The 16419-nt window shown below is 34.0% G+C and overlaps 1 protein-coding gene across 1 annotated transcript in view; it reads right to left on the bottom strand.

Moving 5' to 3' along the window:
• LOC120627228 (ATP-binding cassette sub-family G member 4) overlaps nucleotides 1-15418 on the bottom strand; it is a 46794-nt gene extending 31376 nt beyond the window's left edge. The window contains exon 1 of the mRNA XM_039895108.1: nucleotides 15059-15418. Coding sequence (XP_039751042.1) covers nucleotides 15059-15263 — 205 coding nt within the window. The 5' untranslated portion in view covers nucleotides 15264-15418. The remainder of the gene's footprint in view (nucleotides 1-15058) is intronic.
• Between the last annotated feature and the right edge of the window lie 1001 nt (nucleotides 15419-16419).

Genomic DNA, 16419 nt, shown 5'->3' with positions numbered 1-16419 from the left:
TAATAAACAGTGTTAATCAAGCGATATTAAGGATGAAATATGTTTCAACACTTTATTTTAACTTACTCAATCACTGGATCTAAGTTTGGAATAAACTTACCTACTTTTCGTAGTACCAACTGAAATGTTGGTAGAGTAGAACATAACTTATTGCAAAAGGTTATTAAGTTTATACGCTGCAGCTAAAATTAGTTTTGAGTTCAATATTCACATCGTTACACTTGAGAGTTTATCAATTAACTATTTTGTGAACTCCAAAAGATTTCCTATGAAAGATTTAAAGAAAAAAACCTGTTTAGGATTAGTTTCTTGTGGATATATGTATAATATCATCATCATCATCAAATCAATTCATTACCCGCCTAAAAACTAAGAAAAATACTGTCTTAGTTCTTCACCAAGCAAGATAATTTAGGGGTCAAATACTATCATTTTACAACGTCGCAAGCAATAAAAAGTGTTGCAAAAAAACCTGTCCAATCGAAGGGTGATATGTATCGGTAATGGGTTGGCAATGAAGTCGATGATTATCAATATTCCATTATTTAAGTTAAAGTAGAGCTTCGTAAAATACCATTATGTCATCGGTCTTAAAACCCATCTCGTCTGAGGGATGCGTCTTTGCGAGAACATTGGATAATAATCACTCATGGAATCATTAAGGAAAGAATCCAATCCACGGAGGTGTAACAAAAAGATGTCCTGGATTATATGAAGACAATGATGCAAAAAAATAACAATTATATTCCACTTCCTACGCGCACACACACACGTATAAATGTGATTTCAAGACAATAAATAATTAGTAATGGATGCCGAAATTGTTTAAATTTAAAATAATGTTTTGGATATTATTTATTAGTAGTAGTAACAGTACAGTGTAATAGTACAGTGGCGTGCATAAATACAACGCCTATCCTTAAGATTTTTATAACTCGTACTGGAGATTTTCTGAATTTTATATCGCCGGCATACCTTGTGCATAAAAACCTCATGCCATGCACGCTACCGCATTTTAACGTTCGTTAACACATTTTGTGTCTCCCAGTCTCCACCCAAATAGGTATAAAATAGAATGAAGATTAAAATGCATTATTTTAAATGTGTCAGTTTTGCGTAATCATAATGTATGGTAGAGACAAGATAGGTGTAATCGCCGATAAGGTCATGTCCGGGATCCATCGCAATAAATTTGCACTCGGTGCAAAACATTAGTCAATAGATACATGCCCTGCTTCTATTAGTATCAGATATCTAATTCAAAGTTGACCATTTTGCCCTTGTACATTATACAATATGTATCTATAAAGATATGCCGTGATAGAGTGGTGGGAATAGCGTGATAAAAGTAAGGGTTTTACAAATCCACATGTTTATTAGTAACGTTAATTATTCATGTTTCTTCGATTTCTATAACATATTTTCTATCTTAGTTTATAGAAAATAGGTATGCTAAAGTATATATAACTGAGAATTTTAAGCCCCGCTTGTATTAGATACTGACATTTTATAATATGATATACCTACTTCGGCGACAATAATGGCATAAAGTACAAGTAACAATCGGTAATTATTTAAGATCAATATAGTCAAATAATATTGAAATAATATTGCATTGAGTGATAGTAGTAAGTCCCCTGGTGTATTAAGATAGATTACACCGATGTATGTGAAATCAAATCCTGTTATAAGATAATCTGATGATAATAAGTTAGGTTGAGTTGGCCAGATATACTAAGTTAAAATAAAAAACAAAATTGATTGCTCACAGAAGCCAGTTTGCTGTTGATAGTTGGTCATAATAAAGGAAAGAAATCTGGATGGTCTTAAAAAATTACATTAATTTGTTTTGCTCGTTATTCGACCCTAAAATAAATTCGTATAGTAATTTAGTATAAACACCGCAGTTGGTTCCAAAATTCGCATGAAAAAATGATCTGGTTTAACAGAAGTTTAAGAATACTAGCCATGCAGTGGTGGGGATAAAAATCTCTGCAAATCATGATAGGATCTGAGAACTGGGAGAGTGGTATACGTTTAACCGTCTCGCTGGTTCAGTTGAGTTACCGTCTCTAACTGTGAGAAGGTGATAACAAAAAAATTACCCGGCTTTAAGTTTGCTATGGGCTCTTCTTAGACCAGGGCGCGTTTGAAACCCTCCTAGCTTTAGTTTTAAGTTAACGAATGCAGTTATCACCATCACTAACATTAGTGTTAATATGTTAAATGTATGAAAGGGTTATAAGTGCCTGTAATAATGTCTACATGAATAAAACATTTTTGAATTTGAAATGGCGGGTGTGTGTATTGTCGTTGTATATTTCTTTATTTATATAAACCTAGCTGCTATCTACTTCTGAGTAACGTAAGGCAAGGTTTATCTACATAAGATTGTCTTGATAAAATGAATTCTTTTTTGTAATGATTAATACGAGTATTTCATGCCTAAAAATGACGATTGATAAGCTAATTTGGACTTTGAATATTTTTTTGGACCTGAAATTCTTTATTTCCAAAAGTATATAGTTTCGCTGACTTTTTTATAATCTTATCAAGACCTTTACTTTTCTAGAAGGGAGTGTTTCTATAAGACTGATTATCTGGAAAGCGCACGCGGGTACAACCAATCGCGAACGTTTTTCTTCTGCCGAGGTTTACAATAATCATCATTCCAGTCTTAAATCTTATTATTATAGATACAGTAGCTCAATAGTTTATCAATTACAAGTATACAAACAAACAAACAAACTGATGTTTGGAGTTATTTGTGTGATATTGCATTTTATTTGTAGATATATTCTGATTTTTCAGTCCTAGCTTCTGTACGTTTATATTAAAGAAGAGTGAGGATTTATCTACATAATAAACACTGTCATAAGTTATGTTAAAATTCTGTAAAATCAGGTACCTACTAACAAAACACAGTATTGTGAGATATGAAAAGTGAAAACTATGTTCAAGTTGTATAAACTTGAACATAGTTTTCACTTTTCATGCCACCTAGAACTAACTTTACGGTGTAGAATTCAGGTGCCGGTGTGCGCGTGCATCGTAAAAATTCACTCTCATCATATTTCTCCATCGCGCCAAAAGATGTATAACTTCAATAAATAAATGTATATAAAATAATATAATAATTTCGGCACATTTTTCGGATGAAAGCTGTGGTAGCTTTCATTTTTAGCAAGAAAATATTCAAACTGTTTCGTTTTTATTTCGGATGAAAGCTACCACCAGAAAATTTATTTCTAATTCAAATATTCCTTTTGACATTTGAATTCTAAATTCTAATCAAAATATCCAAACAGTCTATCTGTTCCGTTTTCATTTCGGATGAAAGCTACCACCAGAAAATTTATTTCTCATTCAAATATTCCTTTTGACATTTCAATTCTAAATTCTAATCAAAATATCTAAACAGTCTGTCTGTTCCGTTTTTGATTCCGTAACTTATTTAATCTATGGGCTAGTCGAACCTGCTTTTTGGGTTTACAACCCTAAAAATGCGAGGACAAAAAGCCATTGAGATTATTATATATATAGGAATGTAATTATTATAAAAATATCTTTAAAGTTTCGACCGTGCACGTGTAGGTATGATAGAGATCGCAGAAATTGAACAAAACCTACACTGCCTGCGCACTTAATATACCAGGAAGATTAAGTCACGGTTCAAACTTCAAAGATCTTTTTATAATACTTATAACTTTATCTCAGTAAAAACAGTATGGACTCACAATACTGTGTTTTGTTAGTAGGTACCTGATTTTACAGAATTTTAACATAACTTATGACAGTGTTTATTATGTAGATAAATCCTCACTCTTCTTTAATATAAACGTACAGAAGCTAGGACTGAAAAATCAGAATATATCTACAAATAAAATGCAATATCACACAAATAACTCCAAACATCAGTTTGTTTGTTTGTTTCTAGTATTTTTATATTTAGAACACATAAGTACACACACTCTTTTTTATATTATTTTATATATAAGTGTTACAAAAAAGTTTTTTACAAACTATAAAGTGTCCAAGTCAAAGCCAAAGAAAGATTTGCTGACGATAAAAACAAAGTGAAAAAAGATACATTCTGAGATCAGTAAAAGAAAGTTCAGAAAAACGCTAGTGATTGTGTGTCCATGTGTACGTAGGTGTGTGTGTGTATATGTGCTTTGTTTAATAATTAAGTTGAAAAGTGTAAGTACAACCAACACTGAAAGCACTGCTTCGTAATGTATTTAAGCTGTGACCAAAACAAACCTACGTTTCCATCATGGATTGGGTTAAATAAGATACTGTCTGGCCTGAAACAATACTTTTACGCTTTTACAAATAAAGATGGAATAACGTTGCAGTAGGTAACGTATCTGTGTTCTGTCACTCTCTGACATTTGAAAGGACTGCCGGTGGAATTAAAAAAAAAGTAATAATTACATGGGTATTTAGGTATGGGCATAAATTTGCATATACATGGCGTTATCTTTTATGACACGCTTAGATAAAACAAAGGAAGTCTATAGCGATTTTGTAGGTAAGGTTACTTGCAAGGGCACACTGCTACTTCTGCTAGCTATTTTCCAGACAAAAATTAAAAAAAGAACTACTAATTAAGTACCAATTGTATTATAATTTGTCGTTTATTACATATATTTAGCTATATATATAAGAGAAAGTTGTGTTAGTTACACCATTTATGACTCAAGAACGGCTGGACCAATTTTTATGATATTTGATTTTCTGGATTCCTCTTAGACCGGAATAGGATGATAAGTGATCTTAGTACCCATAACACAAGCTACGCTTACTTTGGGGCTAGATGGCGATGTGTGTATTGTCGTAGTATATTTATTTATTTATTTATTTACAAAGTTCGCCCGGACAGCTAGTTTTTAATAAAAGTCGAAGCTTTTTATGACAGAGCTCATCAGGGTAAGTCCTGCACCATAAGTATTTATACCGGCAAGCAGCGTTGTTACAATGCTGTGGCATATGAGGCTTAACACATGGTGATGGACACAGGGGGGACTCGAGGGCCTGCAAGACATGCGAAGTGTTGCTCTTTTATAGGCGATGTATTTTCCAGCTGCCCAGTTTGACCATCTGCCTAGTGCAACAGATATTATTACAAAAAAAAGTAACTGCGCCATTGGCGTGCATAGAGAGTATGCACATAGTATGCAGATTATATAAAATTATAAAAATCTCAGTACGGGTTATAAGAAACTTAAGTATAGGCTTTGTAATAGTTATAAAAAGCTTATCCTTAAGTTTTTATAACTCTTACTGGATTAATATAACTTATCTTATATCATCTGCATGCTTGGTTAGGGCCTAACATAAGGACAAACAAACAATCAAACACAGTTTGGCATTTATAATAATCATTTATAATCAGTATGGATTTTGAGCTGTGAAGTCACTTCTAAGTTGAAAATGAGCATTGTGGATTGTAGTCATTTAGTATGTACGCGAGCGGAGTCGGATGGAATTGGTTGCTACAGCGTAATCTTATTACAGTTTCCTGCTTTTTAGTTCCTTTATTAATTTCCATCGTTAAAATAAGAAACTGCTGGTATTTATTTCTTATTTTTTGTGTTTGCTTTTTTACATTAATTTCTGGGGCGCCGAATCTTAAAATACGCCACTGAGCATGACAGAAGAGCTCTGGCACAAAAAGCTTTACTACTACTAAAACTATACGTATTTCGAATACGCTTGCATAAGAACAGTTCGTTGTTAATAGTTTGATCTAGGAACTTTACCACAAGGTTGACACGATACTGACACTTGCAGTGGCATAGCTGCCATAAATTACGACATATAATGACATTGTATTGCATTACTGGAGATCATTGTTTTGAAGTGTGATAGAATATTAAATTTAATTGCCATATCGAATACGCCTGCGATCCTGTGGACTTTGTACTGCAGATTACTGAAGTAATCAGTATAGTACAAGATTTGCTCGCTCGCAATCGATGAGTCGTTTTCGAGATTTAAACTCTGTTACTTCAAAGTAAAATAGAACTAATTAGACTCGTTTTAGAGTTGCAACTACGCGACGATCCAAATCACTGGCGACATTTCAAAAAGCAGTTAGGGTCCATTATATTGTCGATGACTTTAATAGGCATGTAAATACTTGCTTATTTATTTTATGTTAAAGTATTTAAATATGTTAGTGTTGTTATTTTATATATTAGTTTATTTTTTTGTACTTTTGATCTACTTGTGTACACTAGTTTATGTATTAGTATTTAGTTATTCGCATTTATATATTTTAAAAATTTGTGCCACCTGTAGTCTATTCCACTCTTCTTTTTTTCCTAATTCAAAGGTTGCCTGGCAGAGATCGCTATTAAGCGATAAGGCCGCATTCTACTTCTTTCTTTATGTTTCTGTTTTTATTTTAATATTTTTTTATATGCTAATGTTGTGGTATACAAATATAGAGTTTAATAATAATCATAACTCCTGTACTTTTGATGTTTGTTTAACATAAGTTCTGTCGAAAGCCGAAGCTAAAAAATTGTAAGCTTGAGCTAGAGACTAAGTTATTCACTACACTTAAATATTAACATTTAATAATGTTAAGACCCCACAGATAATAATAATGATAAGATAGAGAAAAGATGGATACTTTATATCTTACATGTTTTTCTGGCATTAACCAATATAGTAGGAAGTAGGATCCAATTTACTAGTTTCTAGTAGTGTAGATGTAAAATCTTCTTCACGAATTATAAAAAAAAAACTTTCAGGTAGGTATTAAAAACAAATGATAGTCACAATATTTTTTTACTTTCCTTAATTACTAAGAGTTGGAATTATAAAATACTTCGCAGAGCGTCGACTATTGTTTATTTAAGGATACTGTAATTACTCTAGTCTCAGGGAATATTTATTGCATTAATTATCCAATTGTTTAAAATCATTCGGACTTTGATTTCCTTCTTATTTTTAATCTGCTGTGAATTTTTTTCCCTTTATTATAATCACATTATAATAGTGTTGCTATTAAGCAAAAAACATCTTTATTATACACAAGGAGAATTATTTCGTCTTCAGGTTAAAGAATCATTTATTTTTCTTAAAGAATAAATTTACATATTCACTTACAGAGAAATCATATTTATCTTATATTATTGGATTAGCAATCATGTTAAACTCATCATAAGGTATACATATGAATTATTAAAAGTCTACGCTCAGAATCTTCGATATCCGTAGATTGCGAAATGCGAATTCGTTGCCATAGTGTTTAAACGGTATAAACAGTATAATTGAGATAGCATGTTATTTTCAGTTTGCGTTTGAAAATTTTAAACGTCGTCGCATTTTTCACTTCCGTGGGTAATTTGTTGTTGTTGCACACCTTCGAATTTGTCATTCCTTCGCTCGAGGCAGGTTCTAAGACGTGGAAGTAAAATTTAGTCTTCTCTAAGACTTATTCGACTCTGCACTTTTGGAAATGTTAGTGTATAAATGGATTTGTTAAGAATTTTTCTTCTTAATATGCAAGTACGTAGGTATGTAGCTGTTTGATGTTTATAAGTTTCATATTTTTGTATAATTTAGTTGTAGGAGTTTAGTTGTCATAAATAAATAACATTTTTTTGATGAATTTCGTAGGTCTTGAAATGAGTCTTTGGTGCAAAATCAGTAGGAGTTTTGCGTACTCGATGTGGAAGGCTATATTTTAATTAGAGAGAGAGATTAATTAAGAGAGAGTTTAGCTGGTCTTAGAAATTTTATTCAAACCAAGTAGACAGTATATCTAAGACTTGTTGTGAAGTTGTTATAGAAAAGACAAGTAAGTCTTATGTATTAGTATGTAGATATTCGTATGTAAGCACTAAATAGTGTACCCCACCTATTTGTTTTCTTTTTAGTTTTCCTAATCCTGAGGTTGCCTGGCAGAGATCGCTACTTAGCGATAAGGCCGCCTTTTGTATCCTGCTTCATTCTTCGTGTGTTTGTTCTTTTTTTGTCTCGTTTTTTTGAGTGGTGTACAAATAAAGAGTATAAATAAATAAATAAATAAGTCTTATTATCTGCATAAAGAAAACATAAATAAATATACTACGACATTACACACATCGCCACCTAGCCTCAAAAACAAAAGTTATACTGTCCTAATTGATGATTACTAACTTTCTATTAGCTTCGTGAGATCAAGCAAATCGTGTCAACTTCTCAGCTTACGTTAATCATTGATCATCATATTATCATGATTGCTTTCATCGGTAGCTTTAGCAAATAATTAGGAATCCTACTTACCTACTCTACATAATCTAGATTGGATGCAGAAAGTGTGTTTGACCGAGTACACCGATACACTTGACTGGCTGACGCCCGCCTGGTGTTTGGGTCAAGGTTTTAAACAAAATACTTAGGGATGTTGACACTAATCTAGCTGTTAAGAGCGTGACATTACTGAATTCGAACATTGCAATTTGCATTTTTTGTCTGTTTTTTTTGCAATATTTGGTGATTTCTAGGAGTCGTCGTCGTTTAGTATAAAATATTTTAATAATTTACTCCGAGAAGAAAATATAGGTAAGTACTCAGTAATACATAATGTTTTTATTTATTTTATTAAATGTAAAAATAACTAAGTAATGCGTTATTAAAAATTTGCTAAGAGGTACGTAAATTTGACGTTTTTTTGGTATCAAGAAACTGTTTCTGAATCGTGTAAAGCATATGGAGAGTAAATATATTTCTTTTGTTGTAAAGAAATATATAGAGAATTATTAATAGTGTCAGAGTAATAACGTAAAAATAATTAAAAACTTGATAACTATAACATTTTTTAAATATTCCTCATTATATACATTTTAATTCATCATCATCATCATCATCATCATATAACCCATTACCGTCCCACTACAGGGCATGGGTCTCCTCTCACATTGAGAAGGGTTTAGGCCATTTTCCACCACGCTGGCCCAGTGCGGATTGGTGGACCTACACACACGCCTTTGAGAACATTATTGAGAAATCTCAGGTATGCAGGTTTCCTCATGGCGGGATCTACCACCGTTGAAGCAAATGATATTTCAATTTCTTAAACATAACTTAGAAAAGTTAGAGGTGCATGCTGGGATTCGATCTTCGCACCCCGAATGCGAAACCGAAGCTCTTACCACTAGGTTATCACCGCTTCATATTTAAATAATATTTTAATTAATAAATAGTTTTGAAGAAAAATTTGAAATTAAATATTTGATTCACAGCAAATGTTCATGTGTTTGTGTTGTGTTGGTGGGTTTTACGTACGGCGGAAAGATACCTCCGGGGGTTTGATAGAAGCAGGCGTTACGTTGCCGAATTCCATGATATATTATAACAGTTACGCCTTATTTGCTATACTCTGCGGAGACGTTGACTTTACAATGAATTATTGTTATGTTTTAAGAACTATTCATTGTAAAGTCAGCCATAGCTCAGCGAGTCGCGCAGCTGAAGTGGCAATGGGCAGGGCAGATAGCTCGGAGAACCGATGGACGTTGGGGGTCTTAAGGTGCCGGAATGGCGACCCCGCACCGGTAAACGCAGCGTAAGTCGGCACCCAACTAAGAGGATCAGGCGAGTTGCTGGGAGCCGCTGGAGGCAAGCGGCCCATTACCGTGGATTGTCGAACTCCCCACAAAAGACTTTACAATGAACAGACTTTACAATACTTTACGATGGATAATTGTTAAGTTTTAACCATTATTCATTGTCAAGTCAACATCTCCTGAGGAAGCTCCGGTTCCGGAGCGCAACGTGCGAGAGGGTACATTGCCGAAGATCTGTTTGGTGTGGAGTATAAGGATTGAAGAAGTTATAAATTATACCATATAGATTCTCCTGCTTTTCGCGTAGTAAGCTTAATTTTCATAACCTTGGGTGTCTTTATCGTTATAGTTTAAGTTTTTTCCACCACATATAACAGCACTCTCAGACCATAGCGAAGCGCGGTTATGTAATATTTAGTTACTCCTGCGATGAGACTGCAAGTCTGAAACTGGATGAACCGGTTCCTTTAAACAGACATAAACAACAAAATGTAGGTCATTACGAACTTTGATTAAGGCATGCAATATGTCCTTGCAATATCGATATAGGCATTAGGTTAGGTACCTTACCTTAAATCGGCAGACTGATTATATAGCTGTTTCTCTAAGTTATTGTCATTTGTTGAGTTACAATTCTTACTCAGGATGAGCCAGTTCTATTTCCATGAACCCAGCAAAAGCATGAATATTTTCCTCATATTATTGCAGAGAATTAAGAAAGAAGAATATTGGAACATCAAAAACTACCTACTCCATTTTTGTAGTAGGTAGTTTTTGATGAAAAGCGTAGCTTCATCACTTTATTAAAAAAATAAAATAAAATATTTTATATAATTTTATAAATAAATTTTATTTTAATTTCGTCACTTCATTCGCTTTAGCAGTTGACAGTAATTATTTTAAACTTTTACCATAAAATGGGAAAAATGGAAAAAGTTTGTGAGCTAACAACATTCCGCAGGTGTGAAGTGAGACGTGCGCGGGGCGTTAATGAGAGGCTGAATGAGGGTTCTGTGTGTTCTGAATTCTGTGTATTTTGGCATTAATCTCTTTGATCTTTAAGAAGTGCAATATGTCATCGCGCGGTTCAAAACACGTACGGTTCATTTACATTTGTGGCATAAAAAAAATCCAAACGAAAAAGGAGAATTTCAAAGTTAATTTTTGGCCCGATCCGGGAATCGAACCCATCGTTCATGATCCATATCTGAACAAGATGTCCACTAGACCAACGAAACCTTTCAAAGTTCTAATACTTCGTCAAATAGATACATAACAGGAAAGATTTGTATCGAAATAAATAAGTAAATAAATATACTACGACAATACACACATTGCCATTTAGCCCCAAAGTAAGCGTAGCTTGTGTTATGGGTACTAATATGACTGTTGAATATTTCTTTGAATAATATACATAAATACTTGTTAATATACACATGAACACCCAGACACTGAAAATCAATCATGTTCATCACACAAACATCTTCCAGTTGTGGGAATCGAACCCACGGCCATGGACTCAGAAAGCAGGGTCGCTGCCTACTGCGCCAGTCGGCCGCCAAATAAGATACTGCAATTTATTCATTTGCTTAGATATATAATGATAGTTTGCAGAAATGTAAGCGATATGTCAGGAAACAGTATTAGAGTTCATCGAACGATGTACACAACGCAATACTTACGAAACAAAAGATTTCTTTGTTTTGCACAAACAAATTACTTATTTTACAAATTATATTGAATATTTAAGCCGGATTCACATTCGCTACATGATTACGAATAAACCACCATAGGGTATCTTTGCATCGTGTCAGACTCTCACAAGACTGAAGTGTAACGAAAATACACCTGTAATTATATCAAAATACCCACCGACACAATGTCATTTCCTGTGAATCCTTACAAATATTTTAAATGCGAAAGTGTGTATGTTTATGTTTCCTTCTTTAACGCTCTAACCAAGTAATCAATCAACTTGATTTTTAGCAGAGAGTAAGTTGAAAGGAAGGCGATTAAAATAGGCTTCTTCCCAGGAAAAGGGTAAAATAAAAAAAAACCGGCAATTCTTAAACTCCAAGCTGTTACTGACATCACATAAATAACTTTAAATATAAATATAAGCTTGACCCGGGTATCGAATATCTAGTGTCGAACAAGCTACCAAACCTTATCAAAGTATAAATAATAAAACTTGATTCAAAGTATATACCTTATATACATAAAAAACAAACAAACAAAGTATATAGAGTAAATCCTTTGGATCAAATTTTATTATTTCCTACAAAAGAAAAGAGGTTTGTATTACTTAAAATAAAAAGGCAAAAAAACAATGTTAATTCCTCGTTGGTTTTAGTGGTTGACATGCTCGATTGTGCACTATAATATATCTCTCGCGTTGTAAAATCTCTCTGAAGATTGACTACCGTGGCCGAAATCGGTCAGGGAAAATGTTAAACATCAAAATCAAACTTTAACGCGCCGCTGAAATAAAAAGTATGACTACAATGGCCTTCCCCGAATTAATGTGTGTCCGGCTTTACTTCGAAATCTTCTAACCTTTGTTACAAAGAACTTTGTAAGAGGTAGTAAGTGCCTACTTAAGGTACAATGACCTACTTAATATATATACTCTAATAATTGACAGAGCTTGCGTTTCGTATGCGTCAGAGACCTATAAAACCTCTGAATTTGAAAACATAAACTTCAATCTGAAACTCTTAGGTTGCTCGTTAGTTTGTTCATCTTTTACGTCGTAACTAAGCAACCAATTCAAAATTCAAAATTCATTTATTTCAAGTAGGCCTAATATAGGCAAGAAACTCAGCAGTTGCTCTTTTCCAACATCAACCATTTACATTTTAACATTCGTTTTTCTATCTTGTGTGTGTGTGTGTGTGTGTGTGTGGTTGTGCCCGTTTGTGTTTGTGTGTATCTGTGGCGTCATATTTACCCAACGGATGAACCGATTTTGATTAATTTATGGAAAATTTCAAATCTAAGCCGGGAGTTTATCTCATTGTTAATGTTATATATTTATTTCTTGTGTCCGTGTGTATGTCACCTAAACGGCTCTTAAACGGCTGGACCGATCTGAATTCATTTTTTGGTATGCGTTTGGGTGGCACCCTGGATGGTTTAGATTAACAAATCAGCCCGACAGATGGCGCTGGGGTCCGCTAGTTTATATGTCATATAATAATGTTTTCATTTCAGTCATACGAGTATTGCTCGTTACAGTTCGTATTGCTACCTACTGGTAATAATAAAAGGTAGGTACCTATTTACTTTGTAAACATTCTTTTTATCTTATCAATTATCATAATAACTGGTTAGGTATAAGTGTAATCCGAGCAAATAGAGGTCATATAAAAAAAGCTAATAAAATTTATTGAGTACACGGATCTTTGATTGTAATGCAATGATTATTTACGTGCCGAGCCAAAACTTTTAGAGGACGCTTAGAAAGATAAATTGTAAGTAAAGAATTGTTCTTTAATTACAATTTTGATAAAAAAGACATGGTAAAATATTTATCATATCAATCCATTACCGGCTCACTACAGGGCATCGGTCTCCTCCCACAATGAGAAGGGGTTAAGGCTGTAGTCCACCACACAGGCCCAGTCCGGTTTGGTGGACACCACACACCTTTGAGAACATTATGTAGAACTATCAGGCATGTAGGTTGCCTAACTATGTTTTCCTTCACCGTTGGAGCAAGTGATATTTTAATTACTTAAAAAATAACGCGCATAACTTAGAAAAGTTAAATGTGCGAGCTGGGATTCGAACTCGGCCCCCCGAAAGTGAAGTCTAGCTCCTACCCAATGCGCTATCACCGCTTTACATATTATCATTCCTTAGTTATAAAATTTTAGTATCCCTCTTATTTTAAGTAAGGTTATAGCCCTATTAAAATTAAAAGTTATACACATTATTTTTAAACACTCAAAGGATACCGGATAAGTATAAAACAAAAACTCTTCTTATGCTATATTTTACACAATACCCTACCCAATGCCATAACCAATTTAACCTTCGATCAATTCCTCGGTTAAATTGGTTAACTACTACCAGAATTAGTTTTTAATTATAAGATTTTTGTCCAGGATTTTTGCCGCGTGGTTAGATTCCTGGCTGGGAATTAATAATTTATGAATTTCCTCTAGTCTGGTGAGTGGTGGGAGGCTTCGGCTGAGGCCAGTTACCACGCTAGCTAAAAGGAAGTTCCGCCAAGGTATTTTGCGATCAGGTACGATGTCGCTCGTTCCGGTACAAGAATGGAAATAGGGGTTTAATATAACTGCCCTGCCCATCTTAGCCTATCTGAATTGCAGCAAGGACTTAGCAAGGAGTAAAGGAATAAAAAACGATCCACGGGCAGATAAAATTGAAATAAAAAAATTAGGTAGGTAGGCTACCATAAGTATCATGAATAAATAGACGTAGGTACTAATTAAGTTTATTTACAACCATTAGATATGCCTACTATTAATTAGGATGATTATGAATTGTTTTTGTAGTTTTCTTTGTTTTCTACTTGTTTACCTTAAAATATATATAAGGCATCTACAAATTAAAACATTTTCACAAACTTAAACATTAGAATGGCATTGGTGTAAAGTCAGATTTGATATTTAGTAGCTTTCTTTTGTTATAATTATGTAATTATGTAATGTTATACCCTAGTATTTTCTTTGTTTACTGCTTGTTTACCTATAACTAACGAAAATCTAAAAAAACTAATACATATTTTCACAAACTTCCACATAAAATGCTATTGGTGCGAAGTCAGTTTGATATAATCATTTATACTTAAATTGCTCACTACTTAGGTAGCCCAGTAGGGAGGACTTTGACTTTCAAGGGGCCCAGTTTGAATCATATCTCTAACATTTCTAAGTGATGTGCGTGTGAAGCAATTAAAATATCATTTGTGAAAAGAAAACATCGTGAGGAAACCTGAATGCCTGAGAGTTCTCCATAACGTTCTCAAAGGTGTCAGGCAGTATAAATGGTAACGGATTAAATTGTTAGGGGAATGGCAGTTATATTAAACCCCTAATCGGTTTTTACACGATACCATACCAATCGCTTTTTCGGAAAGTCTTTGTTTGTAGGCTTTTAACCACCCGGTTCGCTATGGTCTACCAGACCAGGCATTCCGATACCATATATTTCAACTTACCCCGGCCGGGTATCGAACCAGAATCGAACCGAATCTCCCACTTATAAGACCACAGCGCTAGAGACGCCAGAGACGTTTAAAAAACAACTATTTTAAAAACTTAACTCAACTTTTGAGTTGGGTACCTAAGCTATCATTAAAATACTTATAAGAGGCAATTATTTCGAAATCACAGACAGACATTACAGTTTTCTTTATTTATTTTTATGTAGGCTGTAAGTATAGATTACCAAAATCAGATGATAAGAAGAAACGTAGCGAGGACTCTAGATATGACGTCACAAAAGAATAACGTGGTAAATACCTTTGTTTATGCCAAGCTTTACAGTGCAAGTGACGTTTGAGAACTGGATGTCCACCGGCTCTCTCGTCGGGACCCGGCTGAGGCCCGAAGCCTGGGCCTGGGGTTGGGACGGGCCTGGGGCAATCACCTGGGCCTGAGACTTCCCGGCCTCGTCGGTTTTAAACGACACACTGCTTTCCACAATTTCGGCTCCCGCGAGCATCATGTTTACGTTTTCGAAAGTCGCGCGAAATTTTGAGCTATCACATTTAATTGGCTGAATTTAGTCGAACGCTATTTTGTTGTATCACATTTAATTGGCGGAATTCGCGCGTGTTACGCTGTGCACTCCAAGCGATCGAATGCGCGTGCGCAGGTCGACTATCAAACGCCTTTTGTCTCGGATTCAGTATTGAAAAATGTAAATAATAGACTGCGTGAGATCATAACATAATAAGTAAATTTTTGTGTAAATTTTAAGATTTCACCACAAAATTATTAAATTTAAATTATTTTTAAATAATAATTTAAAAAAGAAGTCAAATAAGTATTAAAAAATATTATATTTGCATTATACAGATATGTTTGTATGTGCATATTACAAAAGTAAATTTTTTGTCTGTTTGTAGTAAATCTACCACCGGTTTGGAAGATGAGAAGATGATTCCGAGAAGATGCCTGTGAAGAACTCATTATTAGTTTCTTTTTTCCAACATCAACATTTTACAATTTAATAATGATTGTAAATAGAGCATATTATATAAATAGGTGTAAGTGTCACTGCTATAATAAATAACATATTTTAATAATAATTAAAAACGCCTAGCTATATTGGAGTAATGTGGAGGCTGGAGGGTCCCTCCCCTAAAAATAAGCGAGGGCTGTACCCAAAATTGGGGCATTCGGGGCAATTTGGGTTTTTCCTGATTTTATTTCTTCCTAAACACAGGCAAATAAAACCACTTGCAAGACGTTTTTGGAAGAGAAGCTTGGAGAGTTTGAGCAGTACAAGCATCTCTCCTACGAAAAAGTTCTAGGTCCAGTAGTGTCGGTACTTGTAATAGGTAGATGTTATCATGTATTGTTTAGCTGGATTCAAAGTAGGTATATATGTTAACTATGTTACTCACTTAATAACGAATTTAACGAGTGCTTCATGCTTGTATTTATTTATGAAATTCCGCAAAATTGTTTGTTACTAAGTTTTGATATAGAGCAGATATATGTCACTCTAATTTACATCTATATACCGAACATAATGACTCTTGTAATGTGTAAAGCGTGACACGTGAAATAAATAATGCTCTTACAACTATACAATACACGCGTGCGGACAAAGAGGTAACGTCTTTAAATACGTAGTACGGTATGTCCTTTGTCAT

This window comes from Pararge aegeria, chromosome 11 (genome assembly GCF_905163445.1).
Source record: "Pararge aegeria chromosome 11, ilParAegt1.1, whole genome shotgun sequence".
Lineage (NCBI taxonomy): Eukaryota > Metazoa > Arthropoda > Insecta > Lepidoptera > Nymphalidae > Pararge > Pararge aegeria.
This window is presented reverse-complemented; position numbering and strand designations above follow the sequence as displayed.